The sequence below is a fragment of the Poeciliopsis prolifica genome, unplaced genomic scaffold, assembly GCF_027474105.1.
Source record: "Poeciliopsis prolifica strain line A6 unplaced genomic scaffold, Auburn_PproV2 SCAFFOLD121, whole genome shotgun sequence".
In the NCBI taxonomy this organism is placed as follows: domain Eukaryota; kingdom Metazoa; phylum Chordata; class Actinopteri; order Cyprinodontiformes; family Poeciliidae; genus Poeciliopsis; species Poeciliopsis prolifica.
Genome location: NW_026562496.1, coordinates 703,904 through 724,894, shown reverse-complemented (window position 1 = coordinate 724,894; position 20,991 = coordinate 703,904). Strand labels below are relative to the sequence as shown.

General features: G+C 39.1%; 1 protein-coding gene across 5 annotated transcripts in view; it reads right to left on the bottom strand.

The window, feature by feature from the left end:
- Positions 1-4,763: 4,763 nt before the first annotated feature.
- ap2a1 (adaptor related protein complex 2 subunit alpha 1) overlaps positions 4,764-20,991 on the bottom strand; it is a 36,290-nt gene continuing 20,062 nt past the window's right edge. For 2 of the 5 annotated variants that reach the window (XM_055024488.1, XM_055024490.1), the window contains 9 exons: positions 20,022-20,084; positions 17,613-17,675; positions 16,417-16,499; positions 15,204-15,292; positions 14,798-14,922; positions 13,580-13,696; positions 12,888-12,957; positions 12,642-12,776; positions 4,764-6,391 (listed from right to left, as the gene is read on the bottom strand). In XM_055024488.1, coding sequence (XP_054880463.1) covers positions 6,314-6,391; positions 12,642-12,776; positions 12,888-12,957; positions 13,580-13,696; positions 14,798-14,922; positions 15,204-15,292; positions 16,417-16,499; positions 17,613-17,675; positions 20,022-20,084 — 823 coding nt within the window. In that variant the 3' untranslated portion in view covers positions 4,764-6,313. The remainder of the gene's footprint in view (positions 6,392-12,641; positions 12,777-12,887; positions 12,958-13,579; positions 13,697-14,797; positions 14,923-15,203; positions 15,293-16,416; positions 16,500-17,612; positions 17,676-20,021; positions 20,085-20,991) is intronic. The other 3 variants (XM_055024491.1, XM_055024493.1, XM_055024492.1) reach the window with 2 other exon arrangements.

Here is a 20,991-nt window from a genome sequence, read left to right as displayed (position 1 = left end):
CTTTACTCCGTGCTTACTGTGTTCAGATGAAGGCTGATTGGGAGGATGGTCTGCCTTGGTTATTACTTGCAGCAAGAGAAATAATGCAAGAAAGTACGGGCTTTAGCCCTAATGAATTAGTATTTGGTCATGCTGTGCGTGGTTCATTAACAGTTTTGCGAGATGAGTGGAAAGATGCTGAACCACCACAAAACTTGTTGCATTATGTTAATGGGTTCAAGCAGAGACTCTTTACTGCAACGCAGTTGGCAAATAAGAAACTATCATCTGCACAGGAAAAAATGAAGTGCTTGTATGATAAGAAAGCTGAACATCGTGTTTTTCTTTCAGGTGATCAAGTACTGGCTTTACTTCCTATTGTGACTTCGCCATTTCAGGCCAAGTTTTCTGGCCCACACACAGTTTTGAAACAGCTTTCCGACCAAAACTATCTCATTGCAACTCCAGAAAGACAGAAGAAAGAGCAGATGGTTCATGTAAACCTCTTAAAACCATACCATGTTCGTGGTAAGACTGTATTGGTGGATGATATTCACCCTGTGTGCATTAGTGAAACAGTGACATCTGCTGGAGGTGAATGGAATGGCGATGGGTTGCCTGTTCCAGATTCAGCCATGCTAACTGGTCGACTTATAAATTCTGAAGTACTGAAGAACTTGGACAGTTGATTCAGTTGATAAAATCTTACTCTGATTTATTTGCAGATATTCCATCCTGCACACATCTGATTGAACATGATATTGAGGTGGGTGATGCACAACCTATAAAACAGCGGTTTTACAGGGTTAGCCCTGAAAAACGCAAATATCTTGATGCTGAGATTGACATGTTAAAAAATGGGATCACTCAAGCATCATGTTCAAGCTGGTCTTCACCTTGCTTGCTAGTTCCAAAATGAATTGAAGAGTGAAAGAGAGTGAATGGACTTCACAGTGAACCAGGACAAAAAACTAATTACGATCTAGTATGACAGGTAGTGAATAGTGAACCTATTCATTAGTTGACATTGAACCAGTGGATTTCCGAAAAGTCAATAGCATAACCAAAACTGATTCATACCCACTACCTCGTATGGATGACTGTATTGACCAGATTGGTAATGCTAAGTTCATTACTAAAATAGACCTGTTAAAAGGTTATTGGCAAGTCCCTTTAACTAAAAGGGCACAGGATATCGCTGCCTTTATTACACCTACTGGTTTGTACTCGTACAATGTTATGCCTTTTGGTTTGAAGAATGCGCCGGCAACTTTTCAGCGCTTGATGAATAAAGTTGTTGGGGGTTTAGAAGGTTGTTCTGTGTATTTGGATGACATTGTTGTCTATTCTCATAGTTGGTCTTCTCACCTAGAACAACTTTGTTTGACCGTTTGGTGGATGCACATCTCACAGTGAATCTAGCCAAATGTGAGTTTGCTCGAGCAACTGTCATTTATCTTGGTCATCAAGTGGGTCAAGGTAAAGTATGTCCAGTTAAAGCAAAGGTAGAAGCGATTGAAAAGTATCCACCACCAACTACTAAAAAGGAACTCATGAAATTCTTGGGTTTAGTTGGGTATTATAGAGCCTTCTGCAGAACCTTTTCGAAGGTGGTTGCACCTCTGACAGATCTTTTGAAAAGTAATGTGAAATACAACTGGTCCTCTGTCTGTCAGCAGGCTTTTGAAGATGTGAAGAGGATGCTATGTGATTCTCCTGTTTTGTTGGCTCCAGATATGAATAAGCCTTTTAAACTACAGGTTGATGCCAGTCATGTTGGTGCGGGGGGAGTTCTTTTGCAAATGGATGACTTTTCAATTGAGAGACCTGTGAGTTTTTTTTCTAGGAAGTTTAATAGACATCAACTGAATTATTCAGTCATAGAAAAAGAAACCCTTGCTCTTATTTGGTCATTGCAACATTTTGAGGTTTATGTGGGTTCAGGTCCTTTAACTGTCTTTACAGATCATAATCCTCTGACCTTTTTGAATTCTTTTTGATGCCCAAATCAGAGACTTGTGAGATAGTCATTGTTTCTGCAGTCATTTTCTTTAGATATTCGTCATATCAAGGGAAAGGATAATGTCATCGCAGATGCTTTGTCAAGAGCGCAAAGTCAATAACTTTTTTTTTTTTTCCCCTCTTACCTGTCTGAGTCACTTCATGGTACCAGTTGTCGACTTGGGCATGGGATTTAAAAGGATCTAAGTTTTGTTTTCTGTTTTATCTCTTGTCTGAGATATTGTGAGTGTATTTAAACTTGTTTTTCTATTTTTTTCAGATGTTGATACATAGTTGCCCAGGGTTCCGGTGGGGACCCTGTTTTGAAGAGGGGGGTGATATGGCCCGAGGCTATTCCTTTGGGGTTTAGCATCCTTGCTCCAGATCTTCTCATGGGTGCTGATTGGAAGTGGAGGCAGCTGGCCAGTGACTCCATGAATGACATCTAATCAGCTTAAAATGCACCACCTTTATTTCTCATCAACCCAGCCCTTTTCTTTCTGTCTGTCCACTTCTCCTCTTTTTTCCCTTTCCTCTCCAACCAGCTATGATTTTTGTTAAATAAATCCTATTTTAAGTTATCCCACGCATTGCTTCCCTTTAATTTGTTATAGTACCAGAGCCAGACCATAACACTACCAAAATATATACTGTTTCTCAGTATTTCTGTGCTGTTTCAAAGATTATAAAGCTGAATGTTAAAGATTTTACTGATAAATACACATAATATTTTTTTCACTGTTGATGATCGAAGTGTAACCCAGAGCGATATCGCAATTGAGGTCCAAACAACTACCCTGGATACAGTAAGAAATTAGTCAGTGAAGACTAATCTGAAAAACAAATAATACAACTGGAGAAAATATTATCAAGTTCCATATGTTGATGTCACTGCCAGGGTTGACGAAGACTCAAAGAACTGGTGTTACAACACTCCAGGCATATAGTTAAGCACTTGTTCACTGATGAAGTGCTCCAGGGGATTGCAGAACATTTTCCACTGGTTCAATGTCAACTAATGAATAGGTTCACTATTCACTACCTGTCACACTAGATCGTAATTAGTTTTTTGTCCTGGTTCACTGTGAAGTCCATTCACTCTCTTTCACTCTTCAATTCATTTTTATTCCTCACGAAGCAGTTCTCCATCCACTCCAAAACTCATATAATGGTTTTCAGGACAGCCATTGTTGAATCACATGAGTTCATGGAAGGTGTTGCTCTTCTTGATATATTATCATTCTTGATATTTCGTGATTATTCTTGATATATTATTGAAAATGTGTTTGTAAATAATGTCAGTGTTGCACTTCATACCCTTCCTTCTCAATTTCAAGACCCAGACCTGTTCTTCGTGAATGCTCCTGCGTCTTTCTAAAACACATGCTCAAAATATTAAGATTGCTTAAATCTTTATGTCTAAGCAACAACGACAGCAGGTCTGTTTCCGTCTCTAGAAAAAAACATTTTGAAACAGCATAGAAACGAGAGCTGTAGTGTTGATGGTTTGAAATATAAACAAAGTCTAATGCCTGCATGTCGTGGAAAAAAAACAAACTCCAAGTATTGTTCAGGTAGAACCACTCAATCAGCTTGAGTGATGCAAGTCTAACCCAGCTCACTAAACTCTGCAAGCTTACAACATGTAAGTTTTTATACAATGAGCTAGGATTGTCTTTCCTTTTCTTCCTCGCTCTGGAACTCATTGTTTGTGACGTACAAAAGCAACCAATGTTCATTGTTATGTTCGTGTTCCCTGGTTGCATCTCTTTCCTCTTCCTAAACGTTGGGAGTCAGAGGTTACTAGCACTTAACACCAATAATAATGAAGGTATTTCGGTGATCAGGGAAATGAAAAGTGGCTGTCTGCGGTGTCAGAGGTTACTAGCACTTAACATCAGCAGCAGTAAAGTAAGTCGTCCTAATCCAGAATTTGTGCATCGTTCTCTCGGTTTGATGTTCTATCAACTGGTGGACCCCAGATTGGGCGTTGTCTTGACTCTCTTATAGTGAGTCAAGACACTATAAGAGAACAAGTGAATCCACATCACCCTCTCTGGTGTGACGAGCAGCACTGGAAATGATCCTTGCCAGCGTGTGGAGGTCCAATGTTTCACAATCCAATCACCGGGTTTGATGGTATGGAGTGGCGTCTCGGTAGGACATGGCAATGCGCCTTTCTCTGTCTGAAAAACTCAAAAAAGCGTATTCGACAGGTTTTGACAGTAAGACAACCTTGCATCATCACAGACAGAAGTGGAAGGAAGGACCTGTCCCTGAAAGCTTCCTTTCACTTGCTAAACATGTCAATAATATCAAAACATTTCTTTCCCTTAGAAGGGAACAGTTCAATGAATTCCATCATAAAATAGTGAAAAAGTCATTGAGTCACGGAGATGGCAATTAGTTACATAATAAAAACAGTAACAGGAGCACATGATGCAGAGCCATAAACAAACAGCATCAAGAGTCAGCGTTAGTTGGAGCAATATAGATAATGAAGCTGTCACCATAATTTTCCTTCAAATCCAAAAGCAAAGCAATTTAATTAATTAAATTATTAAATTTGACCTATGTCATAGCTGTTTTTTAGCCCAAAATCATCAATAACTTTGCATATCGCAGAGGTGTCCAAAGTACCGTTTTTTATTGGCCCGCAGCCAATTCTGAAAATATTTCCTTCTTGTATCATCAGTTTATACTATTTTGAAATAAATGAGTTTGAAAACTTAAGAGGTCCACCAGTGTAGTTATGACTGAAATGAAAGACAGGAGACAGATAGTCAGATATATGGCATAGTTTTACTTCACATTTTTCCATTACAGAGTAAATCTTAAGTCTAAACACAGGTATTGGACAGCTTCAGAACACCGATACATGAGGCAGCATTAGCTAGTGGATACTGCATAGACACACACACACACACACTCACAAAAATGACTACATTTTCCACTACAAAGTTCAATGTCCCGCAACTGCTGTGCAGTCACAGAATGTGATGCGACCATGTGTTAGAAATGTCCTTAGGCCCCTCTCACCCCCCGTTTACTATCACATACAACCATTCACACTCACACACCAACTCCTCTGTAGCTGGAAAGGACTTTGGGGCGTCTCACATCCTGTCCTCTCCACAACATCAGTGCTTCAAAGTGATGGGAATCCCAGAGCAGAGCTGATAAAGCAACCTAAACTTCACAAAGATTTATTGTAGTGGTTGGTTCCACATCTCATTAAAACAGCAGAAATCCATCTGAGCAGGATTCGCTGATCAGCAGAAATATGGTCTTGTGGAAATGTAGATGTGCCTCATCTTTCTAACTACACTGGGCTACCAATACAAGGCTTTGTTTCAAAACAAAAAAATATCCTCCATGTAAATGTTTGAGGAGTAACCCACATTTCCTTCAACAATGCGTCACATCCACAAGCAGAGGAGTAAAACAGGACCTCACCTCTCCCTGGTCTGCACACATCTTTCCTGCAAACGCAAAAATGGAAATGGGAGATTTTTTTTCTCTCTCTCTAAAATAAAGCTCCAGCTCTACAAGATTTAAGACAGCAATGATGAGAAGGGGGCAATAAATTTCCTCTCTGCCACCTTGAGTCTTACCTCTGCAATCTAGTGTCTGTTCTGTTAACCTTCAGCAAACAAAGGGAATGTGTCCAAAAATAAAGTGATTCACTGGCACATATTACATATACGATAAGAACAAGTGCACAAGCTCACTGAAATGAAGGGTTAACTCCGAGCGAGGCTGGATGAAAGGAATGAACTGGAGGATCCCAATACGTTAAGTGCATGTTTAAAAAAAAAAATTTTTTGGCAGGAATGCTCGATTTTCCTGTTGCAGCTTTGACCGCAGGGAATAGCTTGAGCAGGTTGGGTGTAGTAGTGAATGGGTGTGCCATTAATAGCTTCTTCCACTCGTCTTCAAGGAATGTTGCACATATCTTTTCCAAAGCGGTCAGGATGAGCAGAATGAGAACCCCAGCCCAACTACAGGACACACACACTGTCTTCCACACTCCTGTCCACACACACACCAGCTACACAGGTAAACCAACAAAAACTAGATTGTAGCATCATGTTAATAAACAAGTAAAAGATGAACTGGAATAAGAATCTGGGATAAAGATAATGACAATAATATTGCTGCAGGCAGCAAGAGCACTTTCCCTTTTGTAGGTTACAACTTTAATTACCCCCCCGCCCCCCAAATTTAAAGACTCTTTGCTGGAGACAGAAGGACAGGTGTGGGAGGGGTGCTGTAGAGAGAGAGGTCACTGGTGGGGTGGGGGATGGTGGGAGTACTGGTCAGCCCCTGGACTTTAAAACTGCTGGGCCAGAAGCTCACAGAGACGCTTGGACACGGAGTCTTTGCTGCAGCGCAGAGTCAGGCGATACATCTGTAGAGACACAGGTGAACACAATGACCAAGCTGAAGGAATAGAACAGGTCACATGAGCCCATCTGGGATCCCTCTGGTGCTACCATCTCAGGAATCTGCAGGTTTCAGCAAGACAAATTTAAGACTTTCCAAAGCCACCATGAAAAAACTTTAAGACTAAAAAAAACCAAACTATAAATATCGGTGATGGTTTGGGGTTCCTGCTGCATTACAATCAAGCATAGCAAAAATATAGCTCACTACATTAACTCCCATAATACTAAGCTTAAATAATACATAATTATCACGAAAGTTTTAATTCCTAGATCAAAAAATTAATTCAAGAGCAATATCTTGTTATAACTACAAACATTCCCTTAATGACGAGATTTAAAAGGAAATGAAAGACTTGTTCAAACAAGAAGGTTTTTCATTGTGATAAAATCCCACTGATTATGACCTGCGTTAGGGGATACCTCCGACTCTCCTCCATCCTTTTCAGTTTTACAATTTCAACTCATCATTTTAACAATTATTTCATATTTGGTTTTATCTGGTTCTGAATTTCAATCCAAACTCAGGCAGTTAAGGGTGTTTTCACACCCGGTAGTCACCAGATTGTTCAATTGGGGAGCAAAATTCCACATTTGTTATGCCATGGAAAAATTACAATAAGGTCACATCTGCTAGTCATGTCATATGAAATGCTTGTGAACTCCCACCAAAAGAACTATTTGGCTTACTTGTACGAGGTTGAAAGGTTGTTTTCCACAGCTGCATAAGGCCCAGACCGTCTTGCCCCTTGTTTTCCTTCCTAATCATTGTATAAAAACTTACATGTTGTAAGCTGGCAGAGCTTAGGGAGCTTAGGGGTTAGCCTTCCATACAGACTGGCTTGATTATTGATTGTCTTATGAGCTCTCTGTATTGTGCACAATGCATGAATGACCCTGATTGAGTGATTCTACCTGAACAGTGCTTTTTTTCTATGACAGTTACATTTTCAGCTGCTGCTGTTTGCTCTCACACTGCACTGTGTCAAACTATCCAAACACCCCTTGCCTGTGTGGCTCTGCACCAAGAACTACAGAAGGAACCATCACAAACCTCTGAAAAAGATCAGAGCAACTTCCTTCTTCAAAAAGGTAAACATAAATGGAGCTGTGTCAGATTTCAGTGGTTACAATTTCCCCACTGATGTACATTAATACTGTGTGTGTGTGTGTGTGTGTGTGTGTGTGTGTGTGTAGGGGGAAGTGGGGGAAGAGGGGGGAGGGGCAGGACTTCAAAATTATCTTTATTCATGTTAGATTGATTAACAAGCTTCCAGTCACTAGGTGGCAGCAGTGTTCAGACTAATCAACAGACTACCTATTCAAACCAGTACTACACAGCACAATTGTAAATGGAGCAGAGGATATTTTGAAAGAGATTTCTTTGTCAAATACAAGAAGAAAGTCATAACAGTACGAGAACAAAGTCATATTAGTTAAAAAAATGTAATATTGATGGAAGAAAGTTGTTAAATTAGAAGTACAAAGTAATTTTTTTTTTTTTTTTTTTAAGCACTTCTCAGAAGTTGTTTTGAAAACACTTGCTGTATTTAACCAAATTTAATAAAAGAAAGTCTTGTTGGCTTCTGCATGTTTGTGGCCCTATTTAATATGAGTGTAAAATGAAAGATGTACCATACAGTTCCTTTTACAAAGATATACCTTTTGTAATTTCAATTCTTTTTTACAAAAAGTGGAGCGAAAGATGTCACTGGTGGGGTTGCTGGTGGGAGGTTGTTTGACCTTTTTGTTGGCAGGTCAAATTCATCTACTCTGGAACTGCTGCCAGGGGCCACACCAAATTATTCCAATGGCCACAAAAGGATCCGTCAAGAAAATCCGAGATCATCCCTCTTCTCCATGCTGGAGATTTTAGTTAACAGTAACAAATTAAGTTACCTTTAAAATTAGTCACACAAGTGACATCTAGATCCAACAGTAGACCCAGACTGCAATAAAATAAATCTGGTTGTGTTGTTTTTGTCTCCTGCAAACTTAGCTTTAATTAGGCACGAGCAGCAAAGCACTGCAAAGGCCTATTGTTTTCTTGCTGTTTCTTATTATTAGGCCAGAGCAGCTAAGCACTGCGAAGGCCTATTGTTTTTTGTACTGTTTCTTATTATTAAGCCCGAACAGCTAGCGCTGCGAAGGCCTATTGTTTTTGTACTGTTTTATTAGGCCCGAGCAGCTAAGCGCTGCCAAGTTCAGCGCTGCGAAGCTAAGCGCTGCAAAGGTTTTCTTGCTGTTTCATATTATTACGATTCTCCCTCCAAATGAATTGGCTTTTTGGGGGCTTTATCATATTCAAAAACTCACCAAACTTGGCGGAGGCCTTAAGCCTCTTTAAAATTTTCGTATTTTATGGCCGTTGCAAAAATCGTAAAAGAAACGGCTCAACGGCGCCACCTAGCAATTTTCAAAGGACCCTTTTCTATTCCCTTACTTCATCGTAGAGACATGAAATTTGGTACACTTGTAGAGCTCCCCAAGATGCTCAAAATTTACTATTAATGTCATATTGCACGTATCACAGGAAGTCGTCCATTTTGGATTGAAGTTCCGATTTTCACCCCATTATGCCGTCTTCATATTTGATCGTCCTCCTAGGGATTTCAATTGATCGGCTTCAAACTCGGTCAGTCTGTTCATAAGGCATGTCCCATCTAAAGTTATCAAAACGGCGAGTTTTTGAGTATGCTGAAGGGAGGTTAGCTGGGGTCAAAGTTCACCTACTCGCCAAAAAAATAAATAAACTGCTATATCTCCTACACAGAAACTCAGAGGCACCAAAGTTACTGTGATTGATCATCATCAGGTCTCCCACAAAACCCTATGGTCGAACGATGACATCACTTAGAGATGAGAACAGGAAGTGTCATGTTTTACAGTGAATGGTCGCTATCTGACCCCTTTGACCTCATCAACACGAAACTGTGCCCAGAGACAAAAGAGATGTTGGTGTGTTGAGGATTCCAACCCAGATCAGCTTCGATGGAGCAGGTGGGCATGGCGAACTCTGACTATTTGCCTTGAAACATCAAGATTCAATAACTTCCAAATGCAAGATTACAGCTGCATCACACTTCCTATGTCTCTCTACAGAACAGTCCTGAACACATTTACCTGGTAACTTGATGACATCACCTTAGCCCAGCTAACACCACAGCAGCCCATGAAATATAGGTTATGTTATGCAGGTTAACATATTAATTATTTAAACATAAATTACTATAAGGACTGAACTGTACTGGAGCTGTGCCTTTAAGCTGCTACGTACCGACAGTCGGCCGGCGGCCGTTCATGGTCGAGGTTCGGCGTATTCCGCTGTGGACTGTAAATTTTTTTTTTTGCTAACCAGTTGGAGCTGCTAACATTTCCTGAACATTTTACCTGGCTTTTGGAGCCACAGAACCGGACTACGCTCAACGTTTTACTTGGGTTTTGGAGCTGCAGACCCGAACCACGCTCGTGAGCCGGAACGGACTGTTGGATCGGAGTTGGAGCAGTTTTATTGCAGTTCATTTAAAAACTGGTAACTTGCGGTGCGGTGAGTTAGCCATTCCTCGTGCTGGTTCTGGGAGCCTCCATGTTTGGAATAGCTATTCCGAGGACGATGCTAACCCAGTGCCTCAGGCCTGCAACATTTGTAAAGCTAACAGAGTGCTTTACTAATTCAAGAGACTGAATAGTGATACATCCGGTTTCATACATTCAGCCTTGTTTGTTGTTATGTATAGAAGCTGTTTAAAGGCTTGTTTTGAACAGCTCTGAGAAAATGCTAAGTATCTTATTACTGATCCATTGGGGTTGTAATATTTAGTTGTAGCACTTGCTGTGATTAATACCTAATTAATGGGTGGGAGTAACCCTGTGCTATTGTTCTAATGTGCTGAAAGTTAACTGTGCTCTGTCAATGTGCATTGCCCTTGGTTTATTACTGACCAGTACGGTTTATTAATCTGGTACATCTTCAACTGTACCATTTACTCGACTCATTTTAGGATAAGGTTAAAGTTGCACTGCAGTTAGATCCCAGATGTAGTTAACATGTGGGCGTGGCTTAGTGTCAAACTTTGACTATTCGCAATGAAACATCAACATTAAATAACTTCCAAATGCAAGTTCACAGCTGCACCAGACTTCCTATGTCTCTCTATAGAACAGTCCTGAACACATTTCCATGGTGACGATGACATCACCCTAGCCCCACCCATTTTTAAGAGGAAGTCACCTGTTTTTTCTGCTGTATATTTTACTGTTATTCTATCATTTATATGAGTTTCATCATGTGAAAACTGATTTAAAACGACAAGATGATGAACTCTGTGAATGCTGGCTGCTGACCAAGCCGCATTGGGGTGTAGAAATGGCAAACTGCAGTCCTTCGCCATGTGCATACGAACGGCTCTAAATCACACATGGATTATCCGACTGTCGCCAAACTGGATATGTATGACCTTTGTTGACCTCTAAGGAGCCCAACAGCATTTAAATGTATTTTGACTCCACTGTGCCCCCTAGGTTAATACACCAGCTATATCTCCTCGCTAAATCCACCGATCTGCACCACATTTTTTGTGTGTCGTCAAGGAGCGCCGCCGAACGCATCAATGCGTACCACTTGGTGGACGGACGTGGAAACTGTGCAACAGCTTCTGCGTTGGCATGAGGGCGGCCGTGCTGGAATCTGCGCAACAGCTTCTGCGGTGCCGTGTGTGCGGAGGTGCTGAAAACTGCGTGAGAGCTACTGTGGAGGCTGGGTGGCTGGCATGCAGGCGGTGGTTGCTAGTACCCCCCCCGGTGGCCAATAGGGCGGAGCGGCGCTTGGCTGCGAGGGCCGCATGACGCCGCTTGCAGCTTTAATTATACTTATTTTTTCTATCATAAGAAATCATAGTCAGAGAGAGAGATGAGACATGAAGAGCAGGTTTCCTAAAAAAAGAGGAAGCAAGTTTCCAGCTTGCAGCTGTATAAAAATAGCTGAGACCAGTCCTTATTTAAAAGCATAAAAGTTTTAAAGGATGAAATCTAAACATCCTTTAGATAATTGGATAATTAGATAAGATTTAAAGTAAAGTACTTATATTAATATTGGTTTACTTATAACAATACTTACACTTGTGGGAAAACTTAAAAGTAAAACAAGTAACTGTAACTTTGGTATCAAATAATTACAATCAGATTATTCCTGGTTTCTTTTCAGAACATCTGTAATAACTCGCATTATAATTACAAGAAGAGTAATAAGAGAACTCCTTTGTCCCCCACGCCTTCAGACTGTACAACTCCTCACTGAGGGGTGGGGGGGTGACACAGGACAGAGGGAAGAAGGAGTAGTGACATCTTGTACTTTTCTGCAAATATCCATACATATCAGGCCAAACCATATAGAGCAATACTATATCACTGGTCAATCTATCTGCCAAATTCCTATATTTTCTTTTGTGTTGTATTTATATTTTATTTATATTCTTATTCCTTGCTTATTTTTGCTTAATTTAGGGTTTTGGCTACTCACAAATTAAATACAAAGGTACACACTAAATGTATTTGTTGTATTCTTTTGTATTTTGCGCACTGTGTGCCACTTTTCTGCCTGTAAGCTGCTGGTAACTTCAATTTCCTGAGGGAGTCTTCCCAATGGATCAATAAAGTACGAGTCCAAGTCTAATAAGTTGTGGTTATAAAATTATAAATGAATGCTAAATCAAATAAACTAAAAGGGTTATGAATGTGATTTTAACATTGAACTTGAAATGGTGTAAAACATGTAACTGCTATTAAAGATCACTGATGATGTGTTGGAGGTGGATAGTAGGTGAAAGGTTAGGGGTAAAATGGGAACTAACGGGAGAGTAGAAATGACCAACGCCTTATTAGGACATAGATTGTTGAACAACTTAAAGGTGTCAGAGAAAGGACATGGGAGGAACGTTGAGTAACCCTGAGACATTAGCCAAGACATCAGGACAAAAGGTCTGTAAGACGTCTAAGACCTTTTGTCCTGACGAATGAACAGATGATATGAGTTCATCTGTCCAAACAAGTAGTGAGAGAGTAGAGAGTGAAGGAGGGGGTGGGAGGTGTCGTGACAACGACAGATCCTAAATACCAACTTTGGACCTCACTGTCCTACAGTGAGCATAACAGAGCAGTGATATGAAAGCATGAGTTTCCAAGGTTACCAAGAGACTATGATGTTCTGGATGCTCATACCTGAGCCTGAGCGTTTGGCTCCAGTCTTAACAGACAGCCGACCTGCTGGCTCTTGGTCTGGATGACTCCAGCACAAACATAGTTCTCAGGGTTGGGGTCAACGTTATCCAATAGGGCCATTCCTAACCCCAGCAGCTGTGAGCAAACAGAGCAGTGACATTAACACATAAAGCATGATTTAGATGACTCCTAAAGAAACAAGGGGTACCTTTCTACACCATCTGAAGCACTTCTATCAAACCCTACCTTTGCTTTGATTACTTCGGTATCCATGCTGTGGTTGGCCTTGAATATCTTTTGTGCTTCTTGTTGAGGCCTGAAGAGAGACAACCATTTTAAAAACAACATTTAATAATCACAATTATTTCTACATTATTTCAGCAACAAGACACATCAAGGTATTCTACATTGTTAAAACAGTCATACAGTCAATTGTGAAAACCAGTAGCAGACAATTAAGATTGTGTTAGATTGTAACAGCTGCTATCTGTTAGCTGCTAGCTAGAAGATATGAGTGGTCCAGAAAGTTGATACAACAGCAGTAGTTATTTAATGTACTTTGGTGCTAAGACATTCAATATTTTTTTAAAACAACACAAATATTTTAAAGTCTATTCTCTGAGTTACAAGAAGCCAGTGGAAGGAGCTTAGATTGGGGTGACGTGCTCCAACTTCCTGGTTTTAGAGAGAACACCAGCAGCAACGATCTGAATCATCTACAGTTTGTGGATATTTTTAGGCAGATAATTTAGCAGTTAATGTGACTCAAACAGCAGCACAACTTTGCAATAGCATTGACTGTGATTAATAGACACATAGCTTTACCTGAATTTACAGTTCAGGTAAAGCTTAACTGTAAATTACAGATTGATTCACGCCAATAGCCAATATGACAGGAGAGCCTGGGGAAGCAAGTCACACCCATCACACACACTCACTGGCTGAGCTGTTTCCAGCGCTGGAAGAAGTCTTGAGAGGCCATCTCAGTCGGCTGGAAGAACTTATTGATGGTGACTGGCAATTTGAGAGTCAGGTTCTGCAAAGCTCCTCCATATCTGACAGTAGAAATAACAACCTCATAAGTTTAAAACATCATAGATGTGCTTGATAAAAATAAAAGAAAAACCAAAAGTTTCTTAAAGCATGGAGGGGAGAAAACTCAGTTTTTCTGAGATGTCTCATCAATGCTAGTTGACAACCTCTACTTCCTGTTTATTACAGCCATGCATAGCATCAATAACTGACAAAATTATGCCTTAGTAGCCTGGTTGATCCATTTCAAACCAGTGGATGGAAACAAGCCTAATTTTCAGTTTTTTATTATTACTTCAAAAGTTTGCTTAAAATTCACAAGACAACTGGATGGAAATTAGGTCATATATGCAACCAAGTTCAGGGTTTCCCCACAGAAAACTCGCTAAGCCGGTGGTTGGAGCACCAAGGCGCCCCACTGTGTTTTTGTAGTAAATACTATTAAGTAAACAGGAAATGGAAAAATATTAGTGTAATTTTATGTTGCAGGAAAACATTGCCATTGAAATGCTATTTAAACCTACAACTAGTCTCAAAGACGAATAATAAAAAAAAAAATACAATTAAAATGAATATCAATTATTTGTACTTCTGTTTAATCCACATTAAGTCAGCAGCTCCAGAAGGCCCCAGGGCTTCAGGGGCTCATAAATGCTAATATTTTAACACAGACCACAGATACATAAATGTAACATTTGCTTATTGAGATTATCACTGCTGCTGAATTTGATTTAATGGTTCCAGTAAAAATTTAAAGATTTTAAATTGTTTAACATTAAATGTAAGATTTTAAGGAGCTGGCAAGTTTATTTTGTAAAACATAAAATTGTCTTGTTACCACAGCAACAATCTGATGCCCTGAGATTAATCTTTGACATTGAACAAATTTGTAAACTGCAATTATAACATTTCTTTTTAGATGGGCAAATTCAACCACTCCCCTTCTTCCAGATTTCACTAAATCTAATACAGATTTGTGGTATCTGTGGTAATATTTGTATTTCACTAGTTATTTAATGACAAAAGAGTAACTGTTTTATCATTCTCAATTCATCAGCTTCTACACCTAAACCAGACTGTGACATACCAGTTTGCTAGCTAGAGGAAAAGAAGTCAAAGCCTACCTGAACTTGATGTTGAGAAGTGGAGCATCAGAGAAGTCTGTCAGGCACTCGATGTTCAGGACCTGCTGGATTTGTGCTCCACCCTCCACCAGCGGTTCCACTGGTTTGCTCTGAACATTGAGTTGTAGCCAGTTGTCAAGGACTTCCAACTACACACTTGAGTCAACCTGCTGTTAATGTCCCGACATGGAGAAGAATGATAGCTACACATCTGAGGAGCATAACTGGCATTTTTATCTATGTGTTTGTAAAGAGAGGATGATTCAGTTTGAACTGGATGCTCTTCTTCAGCTTTCTTCTTCCACAGAAACTTTGAGACTGAATAGTTTAGTTAATTTAATTGGTGCAATTAATAGTGTTAATTAGTTTCAAGAATTTAAAGCTCATAACCTACTCCAAGGATATGAGTCTGAAGCTCGCCGGGACAGCTCACTGTGGTGGTAAAGCTGGCGAACTGCACTGATGTCTTGTTACCATAGAACAAATACATTCTCCCTGAGGAAGGAGAACATATTCACTGTTAACAGGGAGAGGGAACAAAGAATTTCAGCAAGAAAAGTATCACTCTAACTGAGCCAAATATTCATGGAAATCCTTGCAGATATTCATTTTCTGCAGTATGTAGACTAGGGGTTACATGACTTCATTTTTTTTTTAAGTTGACTGCAACATGATAAAAGTCGAGTCAACGTTGACTAGTCGCACTAACATCAGGAATATTTCACAGCAACTTACAAGATTTACTAGCAAAATTAACAGCAAATATTTAAAAAAGTTTATAATAAGTCTATTATAAATCTTTGTCAGCAGCAGAGCAAAAAGGGTCCCAAAAATTGCAAAGTTGGGTTTAACTTTTTTTTCCCCCCCGATGATACCAATGATCAGATATCCTCATTTTGGATAGCTGCACATATAAGAGTCAAATTAGCATATTGACCATGATTGTGCTTTTGGAACATCATAAACAAAGCTTATTATGAACACATTCCATTTGCCAGCAGTTAACCACAAACTGCTTTACAGCTGGTGGTTCCTCTTTGTACCAAAATTCTGTGATGGCTTTTTTAGTTGGAGAAAGCAATATCATATTCATACTTATCATATTTTTTAATTGTCATGTGTAACCCACCCCAAAGAGTGTCCTACATGATCTGGGTATTCCACATCCTTTTTTTTTCCAAAGTAAAACATATGTTATTCCAGTATCCAGTTAACTTTTGACATAATTAGAATATATGTGTCTATCTGACTAGAGTCAGATAGATGTACGCCTCGTACCTCCTCTTCCCAATCTTCTTTCTTTGGTAAGTTTTTAAAAACCATCTCCCTTGTGACCAACTATCTTCGGAACACAAAAATAATGTTAATCTTTCTCTCTATTAGCACCGTTGGAACAACTGTATCAGACACAGACTTTAGGTATTTTGATGCTGGATCAACAGATGTAAATGGGCTTCCTTCCTGACCCCCATCTGCATTGCATGACATTGGTACTACGTCATCTGTGACCCAGCAATAGGGTTCCATTGATGTCAAGGTGACAGCAAAACAATCTACCCAATATGATGGAACATGTTAATACACACAAAGCATTGCATATTGATGCAGAGTAAACTCACCTAGGTTCTGTCTGTACTCTGACTTGATGCCAATCTGCAGAAGTTGATTTTCGAACAGAACCCCATTGTTCTTGCAAACAAACCTGGAGGGAGACAATTCATTTGTTAAAATGTACTTTCATGTTTATTTCACCAAGTGTTCTTATTGTATCCTTGACATGGATGCTGTAATCTTTCAGATAGCAGTCCACCAGAGAAGGACTAATGTGGCAATCATACCTCCAGTTGCTATTTATCTACACTAAACTGGAGGGCAAAAAAAAATCTAAAAAAAAAATTTAACAATTGACAATAGTCAAACAACTTAAATAGAAGTAAATTAAAGCAAAAAGGATGAGAATTATTGTTTTACCTTTAAGGATTTGGATAAATTTCAGCTTGAATATGAAATTAAAATTTGGACAGCAACAGGTGGACAAGTACGAGTTATTACGTGCAGCCCTAATGCCTGGTTCACATGGCAAGAATTCAAAACTGTAATTTTTTAAAACGTGACAATAAAAAAAAAAAATAAAAAAAAATCTTAGCTACAACAGGGTTGGTCGTACAGTGAGTGGTTTCCAGCCATGCATAAACAGATTTCACTCACCAAAGTTCAGATGTCTAGCAGAAAATCCCATAGAAAATTGACTAAGGAGTTGTATTTTTAAGGGATTAAAAAAAAAAAAAAAGACAGAAACAACAGTGTTGCAGTAATGAAGTGGAGATGGCGGTGCTCTACTAGTTACACTACCAAAGTGAGGTAAGTTCTACTTTTTTCTTTTTTCCACAGCAATGCCAGAAATAAAGAGTAGCCATAACAGTTGTTCTGTGTTTTGGATTCCTATCTGTGTTTATATTGCCTTTCCTTCTGATTAGCTGCATGTCACATTGAAACATTACATCCATGACACTGAACCTCCCCAATTTTAGATTGCCGCAGACCAGACATCCTTCTGATCGGACCAGATCGCTTTTAACACACTGTACACATCTGGAATATCTCTTAAGGTTATCCTGAGAACCATCCTGAAAATCAGGGTGTCTGAAGGGGAGAAGCAATACAAAAATTGCCAAATCTTGCCAGGTGAACTAGGTATAAACTATATAATTGGAATTACAAGTGAAGTTGTGGTGGTATATTTGCTAAACAAAGCATCTAAAAGAGGGGTAAGATGCTTACGGAACAGTGCAAAATGTACATAAGACAACCTTACTTGTTCAGAAGCTCCTCTGCTTCAGATAAAGGAGGAGCAGGATCCTCAGAGGGAGGAGCAGAGCTGAGAGACCACAGAACAGCACAGGGATGAACAGGCAGCCCAGAGATGAGCAAATAGGATAATCCAAAAACAAGACGAAGAAGAAGATGGGAGATCACAAAGCCATTGTTTTAACAGGACAGCAACAAAGAATCGAGAGGAGCCACAGGAAGGGAAGACAGAGGGACAAGGGAGTAAAATGCAGATTTTGTTAGTAAAAGCATTTTAACCCAAAATATGACATAATTAGAACTATTTAGTTAAACAGTTGTGCAACCCATTGGCATGTACTCTACATATGTCTGGTAAGCCTCTCAAGCTTTACAGCTGTGCTGAAGTAAATGGAAAAGGAATTAAAGAAATAGATATTGTTTGAGTCACTAATTCTGCATTCTACATGCAGACTTCCCTCTACTGTGACAGTGTTCAAAGTTTCATGCCATGAAGTGCATTTTAATTAGAAAAAACATGCAGGTGTCTCCATAGCTATTGCTGGATTTCAGTCAATTCACTTCTTCTGTTTACTGTGTGATTGATTGATTACAGAAGACAAGAATCTTTTAGACTTAGTTGGAAAATGGAATGAATAAAGCAATGAAAACAGCTAATGTATAAATAAGCATGACGAATTAAAGATTAAAGAGCTCCACCAATACGAGCCTTTTCATTTTTGATAGGATACAAATATTTAAAATGCAAAATGGCTAGTAGCTATAGTAGCTATTTTTCTGCCCTTTTTTTTTGTCTCATTCTCAATTGTCTTAGCCTGTAATTAAAATTATGTTCCTGTTTTTCAGATTGAACGTACAGTAGTATCTTAAGTTGAGGTGTTTGGAGCTTTAGCCTCCATTTCATTCTGTGACTACTGATCTGGGAAAGTTTCAGGACTACAGGGTTGTGTTTTTCAGCTCCCACCTCTAAAATATACACTGATACAATCCAAAATAAAAACCCTGGGAGAAATCCTTTGTCAGTTTGAGAGATGTTTCTACTTTGTAAACACAGTGTGCCTAGCAGCTGAACTTTTCTCTGACATGATTGACCTTTGTTAACTTCTAAAAGGGCTCAGCAGCATTAAATTGTAATTTGACTTCACCGTGTCTCCTAAATCTTTCCAACAGCTATAGCTTCTTAATATATCAACCAATCTGCATCGGGGGTTTTTGTGCATCATCAGGGAGCACCGCTCGACACATTGGTGTGCAAACTGCACAAGAGCGTTTACTACCGTGAGTGGGTGGCATTGTTGGAGCTCCTGCAGTCACAATGAGGCTGGAGCAGCACTGCAACGCTGCTTGCAGCTTTAATTTTAATTGTCTTTTTTTATATTTAAGTATTTAAATATAAAATAGCATTTCACTGACAATGTCTTCCCGTATTATATATAATTACTCTGTAATATTTTACATTTACTGTCAACTTAACGTCTTGATACAAAACAATGATGGGCTGCTGGTGGACCAAGACGGTGGCCCGTCGCGGTGTCCGACCATCGGGCTTAGCTAGTTTTCTGGAGAAAGCCCCGTAGTTGCCTTAAAAACGTTACTTCATCTTTGATAACTCCTTGAAAACTTAAACTTTGTTACTTTACTGATTACTTGATCTTAAAAGCAACTTTGTTAGATTACAAGTTTTTTTTTTCACTAGTTAGTTTCAGCACCTGCCTACAACAGTTGGGGAACATGATGGAATGGATAATATTGGGTGTTTTTATATTTGCCATGCTATAATTCATAATATGAGAAAAATGTGTTATACTAGCAGATTGTTTCACTTGTAACAAGGACCATTTTTATCAAAATCAAGAACTTCTTGACTTAGAACCAGCCCGTATTCTCTATTGAAGTGACTTTTATGTTAGGACACTTGAATTCAAATGGAGATATCTCCTCTAGAAACTAGACCAGTAAAACTTGATAAGTTTTTTTTTTTTTTTTTAACAATGTACAACATCATATATGACTTTCTACAAAACTCTACACACAATCAACTTAGCTCTTTTTAAATTTGATTTAAGAAAACAAAGAAAAGAAAAAGACAAACGTAACAAAGACATATTGTTGCATATATTGTTTGAGGAACAAAAACGAAAACTAAAACTTTGTGTAACTGGTCTCCAAAATGTGTCAGCCGGGAAGAAGTGCATCCAAAAACAATTAACCAAAGGTTTTCTTTGACAGCTGATTATGGCAATGTTCCTGTTCAGAGGGAATAACCATCACCACGTCAGGTGTCTAAGTAAAGCTAATGTGCTTGAAGGCTTGCCGCTCAATAAGACAGCATAATAATACAGGCTACTTAAACAATATGAATTGATAAGGTGCCACGTTTGTATTTTTTTGTTTAAGTCTACTGCAGGGACCTTACTCCAAGTCACCAGAACCCTCCACCAAAAGAGGATCGGAGGTCTCAGGGGGTTGTTCCAGATCTCTGTCAGTATACAATCACAATAGAGGACAGGGAACAGACACAATCAAGTCAAAACACACGCACACACAAAAAGGGAAATAAGAGAAAAGGGAAGGAGAGAAAAAGACGAAAGACAGTCACATACAGAGCAAGATAACAAATCAACAAGTGTAATAGATCTGCCAACCCTGAAGTCTACATCAGTGATCAGTCCTCCAAACAGATTGCTAGTTTATCTTTTGTCCTAAGGTTTACCTTAAAAGACCTCAAGTTGAAGAAAAATAAGGGTCCTGACAGAGAACTTTACATTGAATGTCACAGGTTTTCACAGTGACGGTGAACACCTGTTACTGTTGGCTTTGATTAACCAAACAGAAGCTTTTTCCTTTTTTTTTCTCTTAATTCTAATTTTCTGAAAAAAGAACTGGTTGGTGACAAGAATCAGAATTTAAAACCGCCTGTCCATGATCACCGGTCAGTCTGGCTGGATCTGGAAATGTTAACAGCCTCAGTGAGATAAAGGATTTATAATCCCAAAGATTGCATATTGGAACTCATACAGACCTGCTGACCATGCCAAATCAATAATATAAGCTGACAAAGTCTTTAAAATGTCAATTCAGTTTTAAACTGCTTGTCAATTTGAAACAAAGACAAAATGATTTGATTTTAAAATTATGTCTTTATATGTTCCTCAGATATAATTAATGATATCTCACAACAGAAAGGTAAGAACAAATTATCCTCAATGTTCTTTATAATCCTTAAAGAAAATTATAAATAAATCTGGCCAAAGCTTTAGAAAAATGAGAAACTGAAAATCTGACAGTCTGATCCATGCAGCTCTAATGATAAAAACATTAGAGCCGCAGCTTGTGTTTAAGGGACTTTAGACTGCAGCAGCGTTTAGGCAGTGTGCTGTTTGGAT